The 24,451-nt window shown below is 43.1% G+C and overlaps 1 protein-coding gene across 1 annotated transcript in view; it reads right to left on the reverse strand.

Annotated features, from left to right (window-relative positions):
- Nucleotides 1-302: 302 nt before the first annotated feature.
- Nucleotides 303-24,451, reverse strand: part of LOC114651169 (F-box only protein 36-like) — a 30,393-nt gene continuing 6,244 nt past the window's right edge. Inside the window, exons 3-4 of the mRNA XM_028801123.2 lie at nt 15,595-15,767; nt 303-540 (exon numbers count right to left, since the gene is read on the reverse strand). Coding sequence (XP_028656956.2) covers nt 361-540; nt 15,595-15,767 — 353 coding nt within the window. The 3' untranslated portion in view covers nt 303-360. The remainder of the gene's footprint in view (nt 541-15,594; nt 15,768-24,451) is intronic.

The following is a 24,451-nucleotide window of genomic DNA, read 5'->3' on the forward strand; positions in this document are numbered from 1 at the left end:
AGGTTTTGTATTGGCTCTGTAGGAGTTAGCAATAACGAATCAGGATGAACAGATATGGGGTGCTGAGCAGACTAGCAAGCTGGGATGACAAGAAGATCTATCTTTGCCAAGCTATACTGGAGATGGTATTTTTTTATCTAGGTTACAATATCAGTGAGACATGCAAAGATTCTAGCTGACACCATGGAGTGCTCTGAAGGGAATGACAGGTACAGCTGTGTATCATCATCATAGCACTTACAAGATTACAATTTATTAACATCAAAATATTTGAATTGAACAAATCCCATTTGAAGAATGAGTATTATTTAGAGTAACATGAGTATTTTATTGGAAGTAAATGAAATAAACAAATATTTTCTAAATGTATCCCTTTGTGCTCATTCTTCTCTGGGTCCTTGCCAGGTTCATCAGGGCACGTTTCCTGTGAAAAATGACCAGCTTCCTCTGGATTGCTGAACTCACTCCCTCCATGGCCACATTGGTTTTGCTGTAACAAGCGTGTTCTGCTTGTTCCCAAAATGCATCACTCTTGCACACCTAATTGAGAAAAAGTGAATTTTATATTAGCTGAAAATCATAACAAAGGAAATTTGGTCACACTTTACTGTATGTATCAAGCTGGCCCTGCGCTTTGACTTCCAAAGGTCAAATGAGAAAACAGTTTCCCCATGTTAATTAACAAATGAGAGAGAGAGAAGGTTGGATAATGTGGAGATAGTGAATCAGGAAGCAGCAAGGAGGACCCACAAGTAAAACTGGACTGTACAATTGATAGTTACTTGTTGCGCACCAGCATCCCTCACTGCTAAAATCATAGGCAGTTAAGTCATTAGGCAGTAGCACACAGCCTCACACTATCTCTGACTTGCCAGCACAGAAGCCAAGCTGCTGGGAATGGAAGCAGCCGGCCTTGAGCTAAGAGGCATCTGCTTAAAAGAGGAAAAAACGAAAGCCTTTTATAATCAACCATTAAACTCGTATAAAGCTCAAGCCAGCTAGTACAATGTGTTTTGCTTTAACTTGATTGCCTAAGGTATTGATAAGCCTTGATATATTTAAATGCCATCTAAAATGTCTATATGTATAAATACTAACATGAAAGTCTGCATAGGGCGGCACGGTGGCACAGTGGGTATTGCTGCTGCCTCGCAGTTAGGAGACCTGGGTTCGCTTCCCGGGTCCTCCCTGCGTGGAGTTTGCATGTTCTCCCCGTGTCTGCGTGGGTTTCCTCCGGGCGCTCCGGTTTCCTCCCACAGTCCAAAGACATGCAGGTTAGGTGGATTGGCAATTCTAAACTGGCCCTAGTTGGTGCTTGGTGTGTGGGTGTGTTTGTGTGTGTCCTGCGGTGGGTTGGCACCCTGCCCGGGATTGTTTCCTGCCTTGTGCCCTGTGTTGGCTGGGATTGGCTCCAGCAGACTCCCGTGACCCTGTGTTCAGAATCAACGGGTTGGAAAATGGATGGAAGGATGGAAGTCTGCTTAGTTCTCTTAAATTAATTTCTTCTGAAAGTGTGTAAAAGCTTGTTTAGTCTTCTTTCAGTTAGAGGCTTCTGCAGCTGTGTTCCCAAAACAAAAATCTGCAAGTCTGCTCAGTTGCCTCAGAGAACACAATGTCCTTGACTCACTGAAGTGTAAAACATAACAAATGAAAGGACAGGCAGGATGCAAAAAACAGTGGCCCTTATGCTAATAAATTGTGACCTACAAGCATAAGCTTTTAATAAGTAATAGCTCTAAAAGTAATAACAAAGCACTTTGATCCTTAATCTAAAATCTCAGTACCAACTAAACTGACTGCTCTAATTATTATTGAAAATCGGTATGAAAATTTTCAGAGATAGATAGATAGATAGATAGATAGATAGATAGATAGATAGATAGATAGATAGATAGATAGATAGATAGATAGATAGATAGATAGATAGATAGATAGATAGATAGATAGATAGATAGATAGATAGATAGATAGATAGATAGATAGGGAAATTTAATTATCAGTAACCAAGAATTATACCAAGTTAAGATACAAATGTTTAAGTACATACTATACAAATAACATTAAGTAAGTACACTGAGGTAATGTAGATGGTGCATACAGTAATGCCATTGCAATCGTGCAAATAATAATTAGTATGGATGTATGAGTTTAGGAGTACCCAGTGATGTACTGGCAGCTTGTCCAGAGTTGGTTCCCATATTCTAGCAGATGCTTATCCCAGAAGTAAGATTAACCAGAAGTAGAATTAAGTTGGTTTAACAGACTAATAATATTAGTATAGTCATAATTTGTACTATAATGCCAACATTTTACATAAGGAAGATTGTGCATTTGTGGATCTGCTCCAAAACCAAATAATGATGTTGTTCTCTGAAAGAGAGAGAAGTTCTAATCCTGGAGAAAACTTGGTGGAATGACATACTAGTTGGTGTCTGCTTCAGATGAAACAGATCACTAATTTGATGTCATATCATTTTCAGTTCCGCTTAATCCAGACCAGGGTGGCAGGAGTTGCTGGACCCTAACCCAGATATTATAGTGCAAAAAGGCAGGAACAAACCCTGGACAGGGCACCAGTCCATTGCAGGACGAACACACAATCCCCAAACACACACTAGGGCCAGTTTAGTTTTGCCAAGGCAGGTCTTCGGACAGTGAGTGGAAACGAGAGCCTCCAGAGGAAACCCTCATAGATGCGGGTAAAACATGCAAAGTCCATGCAGGGAGGACCTGGGAGGCAGACCCTGCTTTCCTTACTGCAAGACAGCAGCGCCACCACTGCACCAACCCTCAGGAATCAGGAAGCAGCAAGGAGGAAATAAGGACAGCTATGAAGAGGATGCAAATTGGAAAGGCCGTTGGTCCAGATGACATACCTGTGGAAGCATGGAGGGGTTTAGGAGAGATGGTAGTGGAGTTTTTAACCACATTGTTTAATGGAATCTTGGAAAGTGAGAGGATGCCTGAGGAGTGGAGAAGAAGTGTACTGTTGTTGATATTTAAGAATAAGTGGGATGTACAGAACTGTAGTAACTACAGGGGGATAAAATTGATGAGCCACAGTATGAAGTTATGGGACAGAGTAGTGGAAGCTTAGTTAAGAAGGGAGGTGATGATTAGTGAGCAGCAGTATGGTTTTATGCCAAGAAAGAGTACCACAGATGTGATGTTTGCTCTGAGGATGTTGATGGAGAAGTATAGAGAAAACCAGAAAGAGTTGCATTGCATCTTTGTGGACCTGGAGAAAGCATATGACAGGGTGCCTTGAGAGGAGCTCTGGTATTGTATGAGGAAGTCGGGAGTGGCAGAGAAGTATGAAAGAGTTGTACAGGATATGTATGAGGGAAGTGTGACAGTGGTGAGGTCTGTGGTAGGAGTGATGGATGCATTCAAGATGGAGGTAGGATTACATCAGGGATTGGCTCTGAGCCCTTTCTTATTTGCTATAATGATGTACAGGCTGACAGATGAGATTGGAATAGGTGGAGTAGAATATCAGAAGTAATTTCTGACAGATGGTTATCAGCAAGAGTGAAAGGGAAAGTCTACAGGACGGTAGTGAGACCAGCTATGTTATATGGGTTGGAGAAGGTGGCACTGACCAGAAAGCAGGAGATAGAGCTGGAGGTGGCAGAATTAAAGATGCTAAGATTTGCACTGGGTGTGACGAGGCTGGATAGGATTAGAAATGAGTACATTAGAGGGTCAGCTCAAGTTGGACAGTTGGGAGACAAAGTCAAAGAGGTGAGATTGCGTTGGTTTGGACATGTGCAGAGGAGAGATGCTGGGTATATTGGGAAAAGGATGTTAAAGATAGAGCTACCAGGTAAGAGGAAAAGAGGAAGGCCTAAGAGAAAGTTTATGGATGTGGTGAGAAAGGACATGCAGGTGATGGGTGTAACAGAACAAGACAGGAAGATATGGAAGAAGATGATCCGCTGTGGCAACCCTTAACAAGAGCAGCCGAAAGAACAAGAAGACTCAAATCAATTTATATACTGTATATATAAACAAGCTTTTAAGAATCTATAAAATGTTACTAGCTGTACTATTAATAATAATACTGTAAATCATAATGAATAAGGAAATGCAATTTTTCATTGTTTTACATCATATTAAAAATGCTAATAATATGTTTATAACATTAGGACTATTAATACCTGCTTATAATGGAAACATAAACTAAAGTGTTACTGACAGAGGTTATCATTTTTCAATTTTTTATATCCTGTGAAGCAGAAGAGGTATCGATCCACCTCTTGAACCCTCAGGTACCACTCCAAACACCAGGTAAAAGTACAAGTCTTCTTTATTTTCTTATAGTACAGTGCACCAAACACCCTCCACTCCACACTACTCATATAACTACTAATCACTAATCACAATTACCAATCCTCCACTCCCAGACACTTAGCCACTCTACCTCCCAGCTCAGCTCAGTGTACTGGGCTTTCCCAGAGTCCTTTATACTCCCTGACCCGAAGGTGTTCCTGTTCCATTACCCACAAGTCCTTATTCCTTCCGGGTCAGGGTAGAAGTCCTTTTCTTCAACCTGGAAGTACGTCATCTCTCCAGGACGTGACCAGGACGTACTTCCAGGTTATAGGGCACATATGAGTCCATGGGCCTCCCGACAGCGACTCCCAGTGGTCCCCAAGGTATCCAGCAGGGCTGTGTATAAAATCTACATAGTCCATGAGGCCCTGCTGGAATTCGGGGTACGTCTATGCTGTTGGGAGAGCTCATCCTGGTGGCTTGGGGGTGAGGGCCGGAATATGAAGCCAGCAATCCATCACAATCCCCCCCCCCCCCCTTAGCGATGACAACTGGGGCAGAGCGTCCAGCCCCGCGAGGGACGTCCTCCTCCAGGAGGACGCGTCAGTCGGGCCTCGGCCGTGTTGTCTAGGTCCCCCAAAGAACCTAGGGGGAATGGAGTAGTGGTTGTTTCTCCGTTCCCCTGTCCTCCGAGGACAACTTCTCCAAATGTGGCCCGGCTGATGACAGTTGTAACACCGCCGTCGTCCTCCCAGTTGTCTTTCTCCCCAAGACCGGAAACGTCTCTGGAATTCTGTCAACTCCACCCTTTCCTCCGCCAAGGGAGGTTTTACGGCCGCCTCGCTGATCTCAGCCTGTCTCTCCATCTTGTCAGGAGACCTGCATTTTACTTTGGGGATCTCCTGCTTACTCTGGGGCTTGGGCACAGCTGGGGACTCTACTGGAAAAAGAGAGTCCCTTTGCTGTCTGCACGCCCTTTGACTTATGCTTCTTAGGAGGTGGTGTCATCAGCACCGCATCGCTCCGGGTAACAGCACTTTTCAACTGAACCGGTGTGATCGGCACTTCCCCCGCCCCTCCGGTTACCAGCGACACCTCGCTCAACACACAGGCCGGAGTCTGGAGGTTCGATTTGCTCTGGGAGGCCGCGTCATACGCTTGCACCGGCTCGTTCGTTCCTCCCCCCGACCACTCGGTTATCTTGCCACAATCCCTTGTCGGGTTCGCTGTGACTTGGCACCCGCTACTTTTGAATTGCAGGCCCGGATCGCACTGCGTCCCCTTATTATATACGGTACGGCTTAGGCTTACCTGTACCGCCGAATCCATCAAGACCGGGGCTTCTCGGCCTAATCGCCGCAGGTATTCCTGGAGTCCTTTCAGCGGCGCCTCGGCTGTAGCTCCCAGCTCCTCCACACGTTTTTTCAATTCCTTCAGTCCCTGAAAGAAAGTATATACGGGCTCGAGGTACTTCTCCAGATCCCGTAAGTCCACAAAGTTATTTACTTCGGCCGGAGGTAATTTCGCTTCCTCATTCTCTTTACCTGCCGGCCGAAAGCCAATGAGCACGTCCGCTTCTGGCACGTGTTCTGCTGGGTCGCGCAAAGGCTCCTGGGATTTGGAGTCCGAAGAGGATCGGGTAGCCTCCAGCGGCTGACTGCGATCTGCCTTTTCTAATTTGTCGGCAGACCGTTCAGTCACATCCCGCTCCTCTTTCTCTTTATTTAATTTCAGCGCTGCTTCGCTCGCCTCCCCCTTCCTTTTCAGGGAGCTCAGAACCGTCGGGGAAATAATGACCTTACCGAAGGACCCAAACTGACCTTCTCCGTCCCGTCATCCATCGCGCGAGGTCACGTGGTCGTTTTCCTCGAATGGGCTCGTCGCTTCCCGACTCCTAGCCTCGCCTGCCTTCTGGGTATCGCGGCCATCTTGCTGAGGTATGAGGCAGGCATCTGACTTACCGCTTGCTTTCTGGAAGCAGGCTTCTGTAAAATAGGAAAAAAAACTTCCCTGCACTTCGGGCGTTTTCCCGGCACATACCTCCAGAGTTGGCAGCAGTGTTCCCAATCCATTTAGGGATTCCGGCGCGTCCGATGGCTGACAGCGTTCCTGCTGTTGCGCCACTCGAGCTCATTCAGCCTTTATCAGTGCCCGGTCCTCCGCACTCCCAGTCAGGTAAGTCCAGGTCATCTCGACTTCGGTTAGGTTCTGAACCCAGTTGGTATTGCCCTTCTTTTTTCCGGATTTCTTCCCCATCACGGTCTGAAGTATAACAAGGCTCACTAACGCAGCGCTCTCTGTAGTGGGTGGTGTTTTCACCTCCGTGCTTTTGAGCGGGACCTTCTTAGGGTCGTCTGCATACACACTATTTATTTGAAATTCAGGTCCCCTGCCAACAGACGGCCAGAGAATCCTGCCGACTACGCCAGTGTAGCAGTAGAGGTATCGATCCACCTCTTGAACCCTCAAGTACCACTCCAAACACCAGGTAAAAGTACAAGACTTCTTTATTTTCTTATAGTACAGTGCACTAAGCACCCTCCACTCCACACTACTCATATAACTACTAATCACTAATCACAATTACCAATCCTCCACTCCCAGACACTTAGCCACCCTACCTCCCAGCTCAGCTCAGTGTACTGGGCTTTCCCAGAGTCCTTTATACTCCCTGACCCGGAGGTGTTCCTGTTCCATTACCCACAAGTCCTTATTCCTTCCGGGTCAGGGTAGAAGTCCTTTTCTTCAACCTGGAAGTACGTCATCTCTCCTGTTCACATGACCAGGACATACTTCCAGGTTATAGGGCACATATGAGTCTACGGGCCTCCCGACAGCGACTCCCAGTGGTCCCCAAGGTATCCAGCAGGGCTGTGTATAAAAACTACATAGTCCATTAGGCCCTGCTGGAATTCGGGGCACGTCCATGCTGCTGGGAGAGCTCATCCTGGTGGCCTGGTGCTGAGGGCTGGAATATGAAGCCGGCAATCCATCACACCTGTTAAAAAAGTTTATAATGTATTTTATACCATGCAGACTGTTAATGCCTGCTTTTAATGAATACTTTAACTAAAACTCATTCACAGACTTGAGCTTAAGGTTATTACCAGTGTTATACTATACATATACATTAAGTAAGGTATATTTCTTTAACAATTTATAGTTACCTGAGGGTTTACCCCCACAAGGTTTCATGTGATATGAGCATAGAAACAGGAGGAAGGAGTATATCAGGTAAGTTTATTTTTCTTTTTTCCATCCATCCATCCATCCATCCATCCATCCATCCATCCATCCATCCATCCATTCTCTTCCGCTTATCCGAGGTTGGGTCGCGGGGGCAGCAGCTTGAGCAGAGATGCCCAGACTTCCCTCTCCCCGGCCACTTCTTCTAGCTCTTCCGGGAGAATCCCAAGGCGTTCCCAGGCCAGCCGGGAGACATAGTCCCTCCAGCGTGTCCTGGGTCTTCCCTGGGGCCTCCTCCCGGTTAGACGTGCCCAGAACACCTCACCAGGGAGGCGTCCAGGAGGCATCCTGATCAGATGCCCGAGCCACCTCATCTGACTCCTCTCGATGCAGAGGAGCAGCGGCACTACTCTGAGCCCCTCCTGGATGACTGAGCTTCTCACCCTATCTTTAAGGGAGAGTCCAGACATCCTGCGGAGGAAACTCATTTCAGCCGCTTGTATTCGCAATCTCGTTCTTTCGGTCACTACCCATAGCTCATGACCATAGGTGAGGGTAGGAACATAGATCGACTGGTAAATTGAGAGCTTTGCCTTGCGGCTCAGCTCCTGTTTCACCTCGACAGACCGATGCAGAGCCTGCATCACTGCGGACACCGCACCAATCCGCCTGTCGATCTCACACTCCATTCTTCCCTCACTCGTGAACAAGACCCCGAGATACTTGAACTCCTCCACTTGAGGCAGGATCTCACTCCCAACCCTGATTGGGCACTCCACCCTTTTCTGGCTGAGGACCATGGTCTCGGATTTGGAGGTGCTGATTTCCATCCCAGCCGCTTCACACTCAGCTGCGAACTGATCCAGAGAGAGCTGAAGATCACGGCCTGATGAAGCAAACAGGACAACATCATCTGCAAAAATCAGTGACCCAATCCTGAGTCCACCAAACCGGACCCCCTCAACACCCTGGCTGCGCTTAGAAATTCTGTCCATAAAAGTTATGAACAGAATCTGTGACAAAGGACAGCCCTGGCGGAGTCCAACTCTCACTGGAAACGGGTTCAACTTACTGCCGGCAATGCGGACCAAGCTCTGACACTGGTTGTACAGGGACCGAACAGCCCTTATCAGGGGGTCTGGTACCCCATACTCCCGGAGCACCCCCCACAGGATTCCCCGAGGAACACGGTCGAACGCCTTTTCCAAGTCCACAAAACACATGTAGACAGGTTGGGCAAACTCCCATGCACCCTCCAAGACTCTGCTAAGGGTGTAGAGCTGGTCCACTGTTCCGCAACCAGGACGAAAACCACACTGTTCCTCCTGAATCCGAGGTTCGACAATCCGATAGACCCTCCTCTCCAGAACCCCCGAATAGACTTTTCCAGGGAGGCTGAGGAGTGTGATCCCTCTGTAGTTGGAACACACCCTCCGGTCCCCCTTCTTAAAGAGGGGGACCACCACCCTGGTCTGCCAATCCAGAGGCACTGTCCCTGATGTCCATGCGATGTTGCAGTGACGTGTCAACCAAGACAGCCCTACAACATCTAGAGTCTTGAGGAACTCCGGGTGTATCTCATCCACCCCCGGGGCCCTGCCACCAAGGAGTTTTTTGACCACCTCGGTGACCTCAGTCCCAGAGATGGGGGAGCCCACCTCCGAGTCTCCAGGCTCTGCTTCCTCATTGGAAGGCATGTTAGTGGGATTGAGGAGGTCTTCGAAGTACTCTCCCCACCGACCCACAACGTCCCGAGTCAAGGTCAGCAGTGCACCATCCCCACCATATACAGTGTTGACACTGCACTGCTTCCCCCTCCTGAGATGCCGGACGGTGGACCAGAATCTCCTTGAAGCTGTCCGAAAGTCGTTCTCCGTGGCCTCCCCAAACTCCTCCCATGCCAGAGTTTTTGCCTCAGCAACCACCAAAGCCGCATTCCGCTTGGCCTGCCGGTACCTATCAGCTGCCTCCAGAATCCCACAGGACAAAAGGGACTGGTAGGACTCCTTCTTCAGCTTGACAGCATCCTTCACCGCCAGTGTCCACCAACGGGTTCGGAGATTGCCGCCACGACAGGCACCGACCACCTTATGGCCACAGCTCTGGTCAGCCGCCTCAACAATAGAGGCACGGAACATGGCCCATTCGGACTCAATGTCCCCCACCTCCCTCGGGACATGGTCGAAGTTCTGCCGGAGGTGGGAGTTGAAGCTACTTCTGACAGGGGGCTCTGCCAGACGTTCCCAGCAGACCCTCACAACACGTTTGGGCCTACCAGGCCTGACCAGCATTCTCCCCCACCATCGAAGCCAACTCACCACCAGGTGGTGATCAGTTGACAGTTCTGCCCCTCTCTTCACCCGAGTGTCCAAGACATGTGGCCGCAAGTCCGACGACATGACCACAAAGTTGATCATCGAACTGAGGCCTAGGGTGTCCTGGTGCCAAGTGCACATATGAACACCCCTATGCTTGAACATGGTGTTTGTTATGGACAATCCATGATGAGCACAGAAGTCCAATAACAAAACACCACTCGGGTTCAGATCGGGGGGGCCATTCCTCCCAATCACGCCCTTCCAGGTCTCACTGTCATTGCCCACGTGAGCATTGAAGTCTCCCAGCAGTACGAGGGAGTCCCCAGAAGGTATGCCCTCTAGCACCCCTCCAGGGACTCCAAAAAGGGTGGGTACTCCAAACTGCTGTTTGGTGCATACGCACAAACAACAGTTAGGACCCGTCCTCCTACCCGAAGGCAGAGGGAGTCTTCCCTCTCATCCACCGGGGTAAACCCCAATGTACAGGCTCCAAGTTGGGGGGCAATAAGTATGCCAACACCTGCTTGCCGCCTCTCACCGGGGGCAACTCAAGAGTGGCACAGAGTCCAGCCCCTCTCAAGGAGATTGGTTCCAGAGTCCAAGCTGTGCGTCGAGGTGAGCCCGACTATATCTAGCCAGAACCTCTCTACCTCGCGCACTAGCTCAGGCTCCTTCCCCTTCAGAGAGGTGACATTCCACGTCCCAAGAGCCAGCTTCTGTAGCCGAGGATCGGACCACCAAGGTCCCCGCCTTCGGCCACCACTATTTTTCTTCTTTACTAATTAAATATGGGTTATCTATTTTAATAATTTCTTGTGTTTGATGGTACTGGAGAGTGTCAACATGTTGCATGTAATGGACATGCAAGTAGGAAATTCACTATTCTCTGTACACATGACAAAATTACTACATACTATACTATACTGTAAAACGTTTTGTATTATTTAATGTAACCTCTGAATGTTTAAGGCTGAATGCGTTCCAGCTTTTTTACATATACTTAAAAGAACTGTGGGATAGAATTACCTTCTTCAGTCATATTTTTGATTTCTCATTTTCTCTTTGAAGGGAATGAGTTTTATAGTTAATTCATTTTTTATTATTATAATTCAACTTGAATGATGTATCCCGCATTGTTGATTCAGTTTTTTTTCCATGGTTGTGGTATCTCCATCCATCCACCCATCCTTCTTTGGAACTTTCAATTTCAATTACAGGTTTTGTGGCAGAATTTTGAAACAAAGCAAACATTATTTTTCCCACTGATATCAGGGCCAACACACCTAAAATGCACATACTGTACTGATTTTTGGGATGTGAAACCAAATCACATTATCTGAAGACCCTTGCAAATGTGTCACTGTGATGCACTTTTAGGCTTCTTAATAAATGCAAATGTGCAATTTCTACTGTATATGACTGAATTTTTTATAGTGTGTTACCTTGCAAATTTAACTTCCCTAATGTACTGTTTTTGTAGACTATTAATAAATGAAAATAATTATCACTGCAGAAAGTTTTTTTTTATTGTAACAGGGAACACCAGACTTAAGTACTCTGAACATTTCACTAAACAAATGACCTGGTCATTTATTAACTAAGAGTGTACCTTAGTAACATTGTTTTGTAGAACCTTTGAAAGTCATAAATGATTTGTTTCTACACAAAGTGCTCTAGTTACCTAAGGATGCATTTGTTGACTAAGCTTTGTTGGAATGTGAGATAAAATACACCACTTACATTTGGGTGAGTATTTGCTTCCCTTAATAAAAGTATAACATGTCATACATGAAATATAACACTCTGCTGCAACCACTATTTTATTTTCATTTCAACTAATAGTTACCTGACCAGTGGCGAGGTGACACACTGGTTATCATTTCTGGACTCAAATCCTATGTTAGCCACCATCTTCAAGGAATTTCCATGTTTTGCCCCTGCTTGTGGCTCTTTTTTTTTCCTGGTGAGCTGGCTGTCTTTAAATATCCCAAAGATGTGTGTGTGATGTTTTTGTGTGCGTGTGTGTGTGCGTGTGTGATGTATTGGCAACTCCACACTGACCTGGTATGAGATGAGAGGGTGAGGGTATTTGTGAGCATGCCCTGTTATGGAGTTGTTCTCTGTCCTAGATTGGTTACTTCCTTGAAGAAGACTTCAGCCTCCTGTGAGCCTGAACTTGATTAGCAAATATGGAACGGTGGATGCTCAGGCAGCACAAGACAGTAGTGTGAATTAAAAATAGACCCAGCTTAAAAAAAGAGATATAGAACTGCCTATTGTTCATTCAGCCTGCTGTGAATATTTAATCTCTTTGTCTTTTCTCTCCTGTGCAGCTAGTGTTGTGTGAATATATATATATATATATATATATATATATATATATATATATATATATATATATATATATATATATATATTCTCCTTGTAAACAGTTTGTTAAAGCAGTAAAATTCATTTAAACCTTTAACAATATTTTATGTTCTGCTTCCACCTGATGATAAATGAGTCAGATTGGGTCATTTACAGCCTTTATCAAGGCTGAGCTGGGTTGACTAAAATTTTTTTTCCCATCTCCTGCTAGATTCCCAGGTTAGCTGTGAGTATTTCATTTAGCACATCCCAAGCTGTGCTGCATTTTGTGTAAAGCTGCCATGTGAGATCATCAATCATCAAAAGTGTAAAATGGGAGTTAGAATAATTCTTGTCAGGGCAAATACAAGTATCTTAAAGCCAAAAATGTATTGTTTTGATAGACCTAGTTACATGAAGGATAACTTATTAGATAGATAGATAGATAGATAGATAGATAGATAGATAGATAGATAGATAGATAGATAGATAGATAGATAGATAGATAGATAGATAGATAGATAGATAGATAGATAGATAGATAGATAGATGAGTAATGGATGTTTTTTCAGTAAATCTTTTGCATCAATGAATATTACTGGTATCAAAATTCTAGAACCAACCAAAATATTTTTCTTACAATTCAAAAAATGTACATTGAACCTACTCTCCTTATACAGTCGTGACCGAAATTATCGGCACCCCTGGAATTTTCTCAGAAAATGCACCATTTCTCCCAGAAAATTGTTGCAATTACAAATGTTTTGGTATACACATATTTATTTACTTTATGTGCATTGGAACAACACAAAACAACAGAGAAAAAAAGCCAAATCTGACATCATGTCATACAAGACTCAAAAACTGGGCTGGACAAAATTATTGGCACCTTTTCAAAATTGTGGGTAAATCGTTTTATTTCAAGCATATCATGCTCGTTTGAACTCACCTGTGGCAAGAAACAGGTGCTGGCAATACAGCAATCACACCTGAAGCCAGTTAAAATGGAGAAAAGTTGATTCAACCTTTCTGTTGTGTGTCTGTATGAAGTTATCAAATTTCATGGTGCTAGCAAAAGTTGTGTCAGTATAGGCTCCCTTCTCTGTAGCAAAACACAGCTAACTGCTGCCTCCAACCTCTTACCTTCATTTTCATAGACAGAGAAGTAGTTAGGTGAGGATATATCAAATATATTACTTGTGTTCTGACAACAAACTCATTTGTACATTTGCATCACAATGGAGGGATTATGATACATTATTCTATCTGTCACAAAACAACATGTGAAAAAGTAAGCATACCCTATCATGTTTTTTTTCTTTTTTAACATATATGGAAATATCAAGATGTGATCTTCATTTAAACAGTATCTTTAAACAAAGGTGATGTAAAAATGTTTCTGCAAGAACTTATTTCCTGTAACTGTCTACCAGTCTCTGACATTGAATGGGACAAAGACATCCCCATTCCTCCATGTAGAATTCTTTCTGCTGTACAATGTTTGAGGAGTGTCTTGCATGCACAATCCATTTCAAATTCCTCATCTTTTCTTGATGGGATTTAAATCTGGGCTTTGGCTAGGCCATTCTAGAACCTTCCATTTCTTTCTTTTCAGTCATTTCTTGGTAGATTTACTGTTATGATTTGACTCGTTGTGATGTTGCAAAGTCTACTTTCATTTGAGCTTCAACCTTCTGACAGTCTTGCATTATCCTCAAGTAATACAGTGTACAATAAAGAATTCATATTGGATGGCCCCAAGTCATAAAATTTCCACCACCATGCTATACAGTTGGTGTCAGGTTCTTGCGGTCAAACACTGTCTGGTTTTTACCAAACATGTCTTTTGGCACTGTGGCCAAATAACTTTATCTTGTGTATCCACAGCACATTGTTCCAGAGGTTCTGGTCTTTGACTACATGTTAGCTGGTGAACTTTGGTCTTGCCCTGATGCTCTTTCTGGACAGCAAAGGTTTCCTCCTTGCACACCTCTCTATGTAAATCTAATTTGAGTAGCTTCATTCTACTGGTAGACCCCTGCACTTTGACATCAACATTGGTAAGAGCTACATGACAAATTCTGAGGTTCTTAAAGACTTCTTTCAGCATTCCAAGTTCTGCTCTCATGCTGAAGTTGCAGATGGTGGCCTGGTCTAGACAGGTGGACAGTTTTTCTTCTTCTCTACTTGTAGATAATCTTGCAGACAGTAGAACAGTTTTCAAAATCCCAAGCATCTATAACCCTCTTTCTGATGGCTCCTGACAGCTGTTTTGATCTACAGTACACTCTACATTGAAAGTGCCACTGTGGTTACTTCAGAAAAATGCTAAATGATGCATCTATACGAAGGTTTCAAAAGGAACCTTAATTTAATAAGATACGTAATAGGCTGCATAAATAATAATGATTAGATGGTATCAGATCTATGAAAAATCAGTGTGTTTCTGATTGTAAAAGGACTCACGCTGCAAGCAATCACACAGGCTAAGTTCAGATTTTCCTGACTTGTTTAAATCCTGCTAGGCAGCCCTCTGGACATTAAAGGTTTCGGTTTTGTTCACATATTAAGGAAATTTTCAAAGCCCAAAGAACCAATGTCATATGTAATGAACTAATTTTAGAATTAAATGATTCTTTATCAAGAAGTGGAGCTCTGAGTAACCAAATAACCCAGGAAAGCACCATTAAAGAACTGTTTTTTTTTAAAGGGTAGGCATGGTGATAACACACATTTCAATAGCAAAGAACAAAAAACACTAAGTATCTGAGGTTTAAATAAGACAAATTCAAATAAGATCCTCTCTAATAATGTTCTAATCATTTGCACCTGATCTGGTGCATCTGATTCTTATTTTAGGTATTTGAGATGGTGATAAATATACAGTTCTGCTTACTTTTTCTACATGCAAACTTTGCATTTATGTTTATTTAAATTATACAATGAACTACAAAATATACAGTATATGCAGTATGCTGTTTTTATATTATATCACCTTATAAATACTGTTTTAATGAAGAATATAATCTTGCTGTGTGTGCATGTGTTAAAAAAGAAAAAACATTTCATTGGACGTACTTACTTTTTAAGATGACTGTATTGAGCACTCTCTGATATATTTTTGATGATTTTGCTTAGTCTTTTATTGTGGCATAAATTTCAGTCCAGACAGAGATTCGGCCTGGTATTTGTGTATATGTGTAAATGTGTTTGTGTGTGCAGGTTTATGTGTGCATGAGTGTGTGCTTTCATTGACAACCCATCTAGGGCTGATAGCTGTCTTGTTGCCAGTGTTGTAGTTTCTAATGGACTATTTTGGCAGTCAGAAAACAAATACATAGATTTCTGGATAGCAGTGGCCAATAGATTAAGCATACCCCAAGGTAATGATTCTTTTTAATAGGCCATTATTTAATAGTTATTTAGAAGTAACACATTCTGATGAGAAATACTCATAAAAACCTACCTTCTGAAACTTTTTACAAGTCTTGGATACCTGTTTTACATCTTGCCAATCCAAAAATGAAAAGATGTGCATAAGTAAGGCTTCAGGTAGACGGACAATGTAATCAATATGCTTCTGGCAGAGGTTAGTGACATATCTCAGCATGTCATCACCAAAGACTCGCTTTATGTGTTCTATTGGGAAAAAAAACAAAACATACAGCAGTTATAAAAATAAAGTTAACTTATAGTCACTGACATATTAAAGAAATTTGTATGTTTTTAACTCGATATTTTCATTCTAGTGCCTTTTTCCAAGAATATAACGTCACACAAAGAAACAAGTTTGCAATATACTTCATTGTGAAGTGCAGTAAATGAGTTTTTCATAAAATAAATGAGTATCTAAACTGCAGGTCAATGCTATCACTATACAGTGCATCCGGAAAGTATTCACAGCGCATCACTTTTGCCGCATTTTGTTATGTTACAGCCTTATTCCAAAATGAATTAAATTCATTTTTTTCCTCAGAATTCTACACACAACACCCCATAATGACAACGTGAAAAACGTTTACTTGACATTTTTGCAAATTTATTAAAAATAAAAAAATTGAGAAAGCACATGTACATAAGTATTCACAGCCTTTGCCATGAAGCTCAAAATTGAGCTCAGGTGCATCCTGTTTCTCCTGATCATCCTTGAGATGTTTCTGCAGCTTAATTGGAGTCCACCTGTGGTAAATTCAGTTGATTGGACATGATTTGGAAAGGCACACACCTGTCTATATAAGGTCCCACATTTGACAGTTCATGTCAGAGCACAAACCAAGCATGAAGTCAAAGGAATTGTCTGTAGACCTCCGAGACAGGATTGTCTCGAGGCACAAATCTGGGGAAGGTTACAGAAAAATTTCTGCTGCTTTGAAGGTCCCAATGAGCACAGTGGCCTCCATCATCCATAAGTGGAAGAAGTTTGAAACCACCAGGACTCTTCCTAGAGCTGGCCGGCCAACTAAACTGAGCGATTGGGGTATAAGGGCCTTAGTCAGGGAGGTGACCAAGAACCCGATGGTCACTCTGTCAGAGCTCTAGAGGTCCTCTGTGGAGAGAGGAGAACCTTCCAGAAGGACAACCATCTCTGCAGCAATCCACCAATCAGGCCTGTATGGTAGAGTGGCCTGACGGAAGCCACTCCTTAGTAAAAGGCACATGGCAGCCCACCTGGAGTTTGCCAAAAGGCACCTGAAGGACTTTCAGACCATGAGAAAGAAAATTCTCTGGTCTGATGAGACAAAGATTGAACTCTTTGGTGTGAATGCCAGGCATCACATTTTGGGGAAACCTGGCACCATCCCTACAGTGAAGCATGGTGGTGGCAGCATCATGCTGTGGGGATGTTTTTCAGCGGCAGGAACTGGGCGACTAGTCAGGATAAAGGGAAAGATGACTGCAGCAATGTACAGAGACATCCTGGATGAAAACCTGCTCCAGAGCGCTCTTGACCTCAGACTGGGGCGATGGTTCATCTTTCAGCAGGACAACGACCCTAAGCACACAGCCAAGATATCAAAGGAGTGGCTTCAGGACAACTCTGTGAATGTCCTTGAGTGGCCCAGCCAGAGCCCAGACTTGAATCCGATTGAACATCTCTGGAGAGATCTTAAAATGGCTGTGCACCGACGCTTCCCATCCAACCTGATGGAGCTTGAGAGGTGCTGCAAAGAGGAATGAGCGAAACTGGCCAAGGATAGGTGTGCCAAGCTTGTGGCATCATATTCAAAAAGACTTGAGGCTGCAATTGCTGCCAAAGGTGCATCGACAAAGTATTGAGCAAAAGCTGTGAATACTTATGTACATGTGATTTCTCAGTTTTTTTATTTTTAATACATTTTCAAAAACCTCAAGTAAACTTTTTTGCATGTTGTCATTATGGGGTGTTGTGTATAGAATTCTGAGGAAAAAAATGAATTTAATCCATTTTGGAATAAGGCTGTAACATAACAAAATGTGAAAAAAGTGATGCGCTGTGAATACTTTCCGGATGCACTGTAATAACATAACACATTATTCTCATACCTGCTTAATCCAGTTCACGGCCTCACTGACCTGGGGCCAACATTGGCCACAAGGACAGCCCATGAATGGCTCCAGTCCACCTCAAGGCCCAACATATATGTAATAACAAGTTTGTTTATTTTTTATCTTTCAAGAAAAACAATATATTGTAGACACAATAAAAAAGCAGTTTTACAAAATTAATTAGTGGGTGCATTTCCAAGTTTTTTTTTTTGTTATTTTTTTATGGAAAGCAAGAATGCCACATTCTCCACAACCAGTGTTCACTGCTTTGTGACAAGCATTTCCAGAAATGGAGATACAGTATATACTATAGATGTTTAGAAATGTATGTGTGTGTGTGTGTATGGTGGGGTTGACCATTCAAAGAGAAATGAGGGCAACATGCATTGTTACAGTTTGTGAAATATGCCCTAATATGCTCTAAAGAATCACAATAACTGAAAGTTTACATCAAAATATCTATAGCATCTGACAATATGGTAAATGTTACAATTTATGATTTCACCCTCAGAAGAAAACTAAACAAATATGGCTTTCATAGAAGGGTAATTAGGAAAAAAAAACTTTTCTGCAAAAAGAATATTGCAGCATGGCTTAGGTTTCAAAAGAACTATTTGAACAAGTCACAAGATGTCTTGAACAATGTAGTCTGAACAGATGAGACAAAGTGGAGTTATTTGGTCATTATGTACAACTAGCTGCTTGTGATCTTCGGGACAAAGAACAACCCAAAGACTCCCTAGCAGTTTTACTATATTGATGAACTTACAGAAGTGTCAGCTAAGTGGGCTGGGACAGGTTGCATCTTGTCCGAGACGAACGTGTAGTCAAGTGCACAAACATACATATCTTTCGTAGTGAGAACTGAGGTACATGGAAGCACCGAAAAAATTTAAAAATGCATGCATGTGCCATCTAGTGGCTGTGGTTAAGCATGAGTAGAGCAGACACCCACACACACACACACAGGTCTTTTGTTTGTATATGTCTAATGCCAAGCATGGCAAAAAGAAAGCATAGCATATTCAAACAGGAACTTCATATCAGCCATCGTGAAGGGGTGATGACTTGGGGTTGTTCTGCAGCTGCAGAATCTGAATGTCCCACCATCCATAGGTTCATCATTAACTATTACTAATACCTGAGTATTTTAGAAGAAAATGTGAGGCCATCTGGCTGAGAGCTGGAAAACTGGATCTTGTGAAATGATAATGTTCCTAAACAGGCCAACAAATTGTCAAAAATGGCTTTACACATAATAAAATAAATACACTGAAGCAGTTTCAAAATGATTAGTGGACTAAATCTCCCTCTGTATAATATATGAAACTGATGACTCATGGAAGAAATGATTAATTCATGGATCCTGCTAAAAACTACTGAATACTTGTAATGGGGAAAACTTTCATTTTTCCATGTGGCTGTTGAATACAAAAGTGATAAAATAAAGCTGGTTATGTGTTGGTTGTTCCCTGAATTTAGATTTACTATGCTTCTCAAAAAAATTAAAGGAACACTTTTTAATCAGAGTGTAGCATCAAGTCAATGAAACTTCTGGGATATTGATCTGGTCAGTTAAGTATCAGAGGGGGTTGTTAATCAGTTTCAGCTGCTTTGGTGTTAATGAAATTAACAACAGGTGCACTAGAGGGGCAACAATGAGATGACCTCCAAAACAGGAATGGTTTAACAGGTGGAGGCGACTGACATTTTTCCCTCCTCATCTTTTCTGACTGTTTTTTCACTAGTTTTGTATTTGGCTATGGTCAGTGTCATTACTGGTAGCATGAGGCGATACCTGGACCCTACAGAGGTCACACACATAATCCATCTTCTCCAGCATGGCACATCAATATGTGCCATTGCCAGAAGGTTTGCTGTATCTCCCAGCACAGTCTCAATGGCATAGAGGAGATCCCAGGTGACATGCAGTTACTCTAAGAGAGCTGGACAGGGCAGTAGAAGGTCCTTAACCCATCAGCAGAACTGGTATCTGCTCCGTCAGGGAAGGAGGAACAGGTTGAGCACTGCCAGAGCCCTACAAAATGACCTCCAGCAGGCCACTGGTGTGAATGTCTCTGACCAAACAATCAGAAACAGACTCCATGAGGGTGGCCTGAGAGCCCGAAGTCCTCTAGTGGGCCCTTTTGCTCACTGCCTGGCACCGTGGAGCTCGATTGACATTTACCATAGAATACCAGAATTGGCAGGTCCACCACTGGTGCCCTGTGCTTTTCACAGATGACAGCAGGTTCACCCAAAGCACATGTGACAGACATGAAAGGGTCTGGAGAAGCCATGGAGAATGTTATGCTGCCTGTAACATCATTCAGCATGACCGGTTTGGTGGTGGGTCAGTGATGGTCTGGGGAGGCATATCTATGGAGGGACGCACAGACCTCTAAAGACTAGACAACGGCACCTTGACTGCCATTAGGTATCGGGATGAAATCTTTGGACCCATTGTCAGACCCTATACTGGTGCAGTGGGTCCTGCGTTCTTCCTGATGCATGACAATGCCGGCCTCATGTGGCAAGAGTATGCAGGCAGTTCCTGGAGGATGAAGGAATTGATACCATTGACTGGGCCCCACACCTGAGCTAAATCCAATAGAACACCTCTGGGACATTATGTTTCAGTCCATCCTATGCCACCAGGTTGCACCTCAAACTGTCCAGGATCTCAGTGATGCCCTGGTCCAGATCTGGGAGGAGATTCCCCAGGACACCATCCGTCGTCTCATTAGAAGCATGCCCTGACATTGTCAGGCATGCATACAAGAACATGGGGGCCATACAAACTACTGAGTATGATTGTGAGTTGCTGCATTGAAATTTCAGCAAAATGGTGTAGCCTGCCACATCATATTTTCACTTCGATTTCCGGGGTGTCTTCGAATTCAGACCTCTGTAGGTTGATAATTTTCATTTACATCAAACGATGTGGCATCCTTTCATTCATAACACATTACTCAGTCCATATCAGTATAGATATCCAGCATGATTTTTTTTCCTGTTGAGATCTGCTGTGTTTTCAAAGTGTTCCTTTAATTTTTTGAGCAGTTTATATTTAAAAACTGGGTGGGGACTAGATGATTTTAAGATGTATCCTGTGTCACACATGCAAGTCGGAGGATCTCTACATGAACTCAAACGAGGTATGCAATAACTCCTTCTCTTCTTGCGGCACAGAGGAACTGCCCAGTAATGGCATGTAGCCCCACCCCATCTGGTTCACCAGCTGAAAGGAATGAAAGATAGAAGGAGGCGTCATTTAAGACCAGAGTGATCCAATGGGCAGTGCTCCTGTCTGATAGACCCTAAATCTTTGGCCATAGCCAAATTTATTTGTTTGCCTGATGCCAAGAAGCCTAATCGCCAAAAGGTGTTATTGTGTTGGGCATTTCAGTTAGTTAAATTGGACAACCCAGATGGTGGTGCGGCATGGTGGGGCAGTGGGTACTGCTGCTGCCTCACAGTTAGGAGACCCATGTTTACTTCCCGGGTCCTCCCTGCGTGAAGTTTGCATGTTCTCCTCGTGTCTGTGTGGGTTTCCTCCGGGTACTCCAGTTTCCTCCCACAGTCCAAAGACATGCAGGTTAGGTGCACTGGCAATCCTAAATTGTCCCTAGTGTGTGCTTGGTGTGTGGGTGTGTGTGTGCCCTGCGGTGGGCTGACGCCCTGTCCGGGGTTTGTTTCCTGCCTTGCACCCTGTGTTGGCTGGGATTGGCTCCAGCAGACTCCCGTGATCCTGTGTTAGGATATAGCGGGTTGGATAATGGATGGATGGAACCCAGTTGGCATTTCAGCTTTTACTTTTGCGTGACCTGTCATTCTTACACCTGGCCACAACTGATATGTGAAGTCATATAACTGAAAGAGGATGCATTTTCTTTTTCATATCATGGCGAAGAAAGTTGTTGAGCTTATATGTATCATAGCAAATGAGAGAACACAATATATAGGATGGAAATGTAGAATTTCATGAGGAAGCTAATATACAGAAGAGAAGGGAGCAGAGAAGTGTCCTATCTGCTTGGTTAATTAACCTATGTAAATCCAAACATTTGTAATACCATCATAATTGCATTTAGGATGTAGAAATGCCAATAGTGTAAGTATTCATTTATGATGATATCACACGTGTTGAAGTTAAAAAAAAAATGTATGTCACTTAATACCATAAAGTAGTCACTTCCATGGTGTACTCTGATATACTGTATATACCTCACTAATTATACACAGTGCCAGAGTGTGAAAGAGAGCTCTACAAATCCAGGCAGTTATTGTACAGTTAGGTCCATAAATATTTGGACAGAGACAACTTTTTTCTAATTTTGGTTCTGTACATTACCACAATGAATTTTAAATGAAACAACTCAGATGCAGTTGAAGTACAGACTTTAAGCTTTAATTCAGTGGGGTGAACAAAACGATTGAATAAAAATGTAAGGCAACTAAAGCATTTTTTTAACACAATCCCTTCATTTCAGGGGCTCAAAAGTAATTGGACAAATTAAATAACTGGAAATAAAATGTTCATTTCTAATACTTGGTTGAAAACCCTTTGCTGGCAATAACAGCCTGAAGTCTTGAACTCATGGACATCACCAGATGCTGGGTTCCCTCCTTTTTAATGCTCTGCCAGGCCTTTACTGCAGCGGCTTTCAGTTACTGTTTGTTTGTGGGCCTTTCTGTCTAAAGTTTAGTCTTCAACAAGTGAATATACATGATCAATTGGGTTAAGATCAGGTGACTGACTTGGCCATTCAAGAATTTTCCACTTCTTTGCTTTAATAAACTCCTGGGTTGCTTTGGCTGTATGTTTTGGGTCATTGTCCATCTGTATCATGAAACGCCGCCCAATCAATTTGACTGCATTTAGTTGGATTTGAGCAGACAGTATGTCTCTGAACACCTCAGAATTCATTTGGCTGCTTCTGTCTTGTGTCACATCATCAATAAACACTATTGTCCCAGTGCCACTGGCAGCCATGCGCGCCCAAGCCATCACACTGCCTCCACCGTGTTTTACAGATGATGTGGTATGCTTTGGATAATGAGCTGTTCCACGCCTTCTCCATACTTTTTTCTTGCCATCATTCTGGTAGAGGTTGATCTTGGTTTCATCTGTCCAAAGAATATTTTTCCAGAACTGTGCTGGCTTTTTTAGTTGTTCTTTAGCAAAGTCCAATCTAACTTTTCTATTCTTCAGGCTTATGAGTGGCTTGCACCTTGCAGTGCACCCTCTGTATTTACTTTCATGCAGTCTTCTCTTTATGGTAGACTTGGATATCGATACACCTACCCCCTGGAGAGTGTTGTTCACTTGGTTGGCTGTTGTGAAGGGGTTTCTCTTCACCATGTAAATGATTCTGTGATCATCCACCACTGTTGTCTTCTGTGGACGTCCAGGTCTTTTTGCGTTGCTGAGTTCACCAGAGCTTGCTTTCTTTCTCAGGATGTACCAAACTGTAGATTTTGCCACTCATAATATTGTAGCAATTTCTCAGATGGGTTTTTTCTGTTTTCGCAGCTTAAGGATGGCTTATTTCACCTGCATGGAGAGCTCCTTTGACCGCATGTTGTCTGTTCACAGCAAAATCTTCCACATGCAAGCACCACACCTCAAATCAACTCCAGGCCTTTTATCTGCTTAATTGATAATGACATAATGACGGACTTGCCCACACCTGCCCATGAAATTACCTTTGAGTCAATTGTCCAATTACTTTTGAGCCCCTGAAATGAAGGGATTGTGTTAAAAAAATGCTTTAGTTGCCTCACATTTTGATGCAATCGTTTTGTTCACCCCACTGAATTAAAGCTGAAAGTCTGCACTTCAACTGCATCTAAGTTGTTTCATTTAAAATTCATTGTGGTAATGTACAGAACCAAAATGAGAAAAAAGTTGTCTCTGTCCAAATATTTATGGACCTAACTGTATATGAGCCCAATACAATAGTCCTTAGCACTAGGAATGGGCAAAGTAGCATGAAGGAGACATACAGACTGAGCACAGCCACAAAGTTAAACTACAGAAAATGGTACAAATGATAAATGGAAATATAATATACTAGTGGATGGAATTAATGTGCAGTGATAAAGTGGCAGAACAATGAGTTTGGGTCCAGACAGCAATTAAGAAATCAGCCAGTACAGAATAATCTGAGACAATTGTGGAGTTTAGTTTCATTTGTAAATCATGTTAGTGTGCACCTTGGCCACCTGAACATCCCCTATGGCAACCTAATCATCCCCCAGGGCTCCCTCTTTGTTTTCCTCCTGTAAATCATTCCATTTTCAGATTTCTGAATGTAAAATAAACAAGGCTTGTATTAACACAAGTCTGTTAGCTGGCATGTCAGCTTATCAGTTAGTTGTGTCATTAAGTAAACAACCTGCATGGCTGCACTTTAATGCTGTCTAAGGGCACTTGCCATAATGTACTACAATACTTGAAAACAATAATTTTTGTTCATTCATGGCCAAAGTCTATTCCAGCAAAATTAGGTACAAGACTTAATGATTTGTTTAAAAACAAACAAGTTGGTTGTTTTTTCAAGTGATAAGAACACAAAAGGAGTATAGGGTACTGACTGAATTCATGATAACATGAATTCACTTTTAATTTCGATCTTCACCGCATGCACTGCCAGGATTCATTGTTGACTTGTGAGCTTATCTTTATAATAGTCTAATCTTCTTAAATTTTATAGACAAATAATGGCAAGAGATATATTCTCCTTAGGTCAATAACTTGTCAAACCTCATTCTCTAATAATAGGAGGGTTAGG

Source organism: Erpetoichthys calabaricus, chromosome 4, assembly GCF_900747795.2.
Source record: "Erpetoichthys calabaricus chromosome 4, fErpCal1.3, whole genome shotgun sequence".
NCBI classification, from domain to species: domain Eukaryota; kingdom Metazoa; phylum Chordata; class Cladistia; order Polypteriformes; family Polypteridae; genus Erpetoichthys; species Erpetoichthys calabaricus.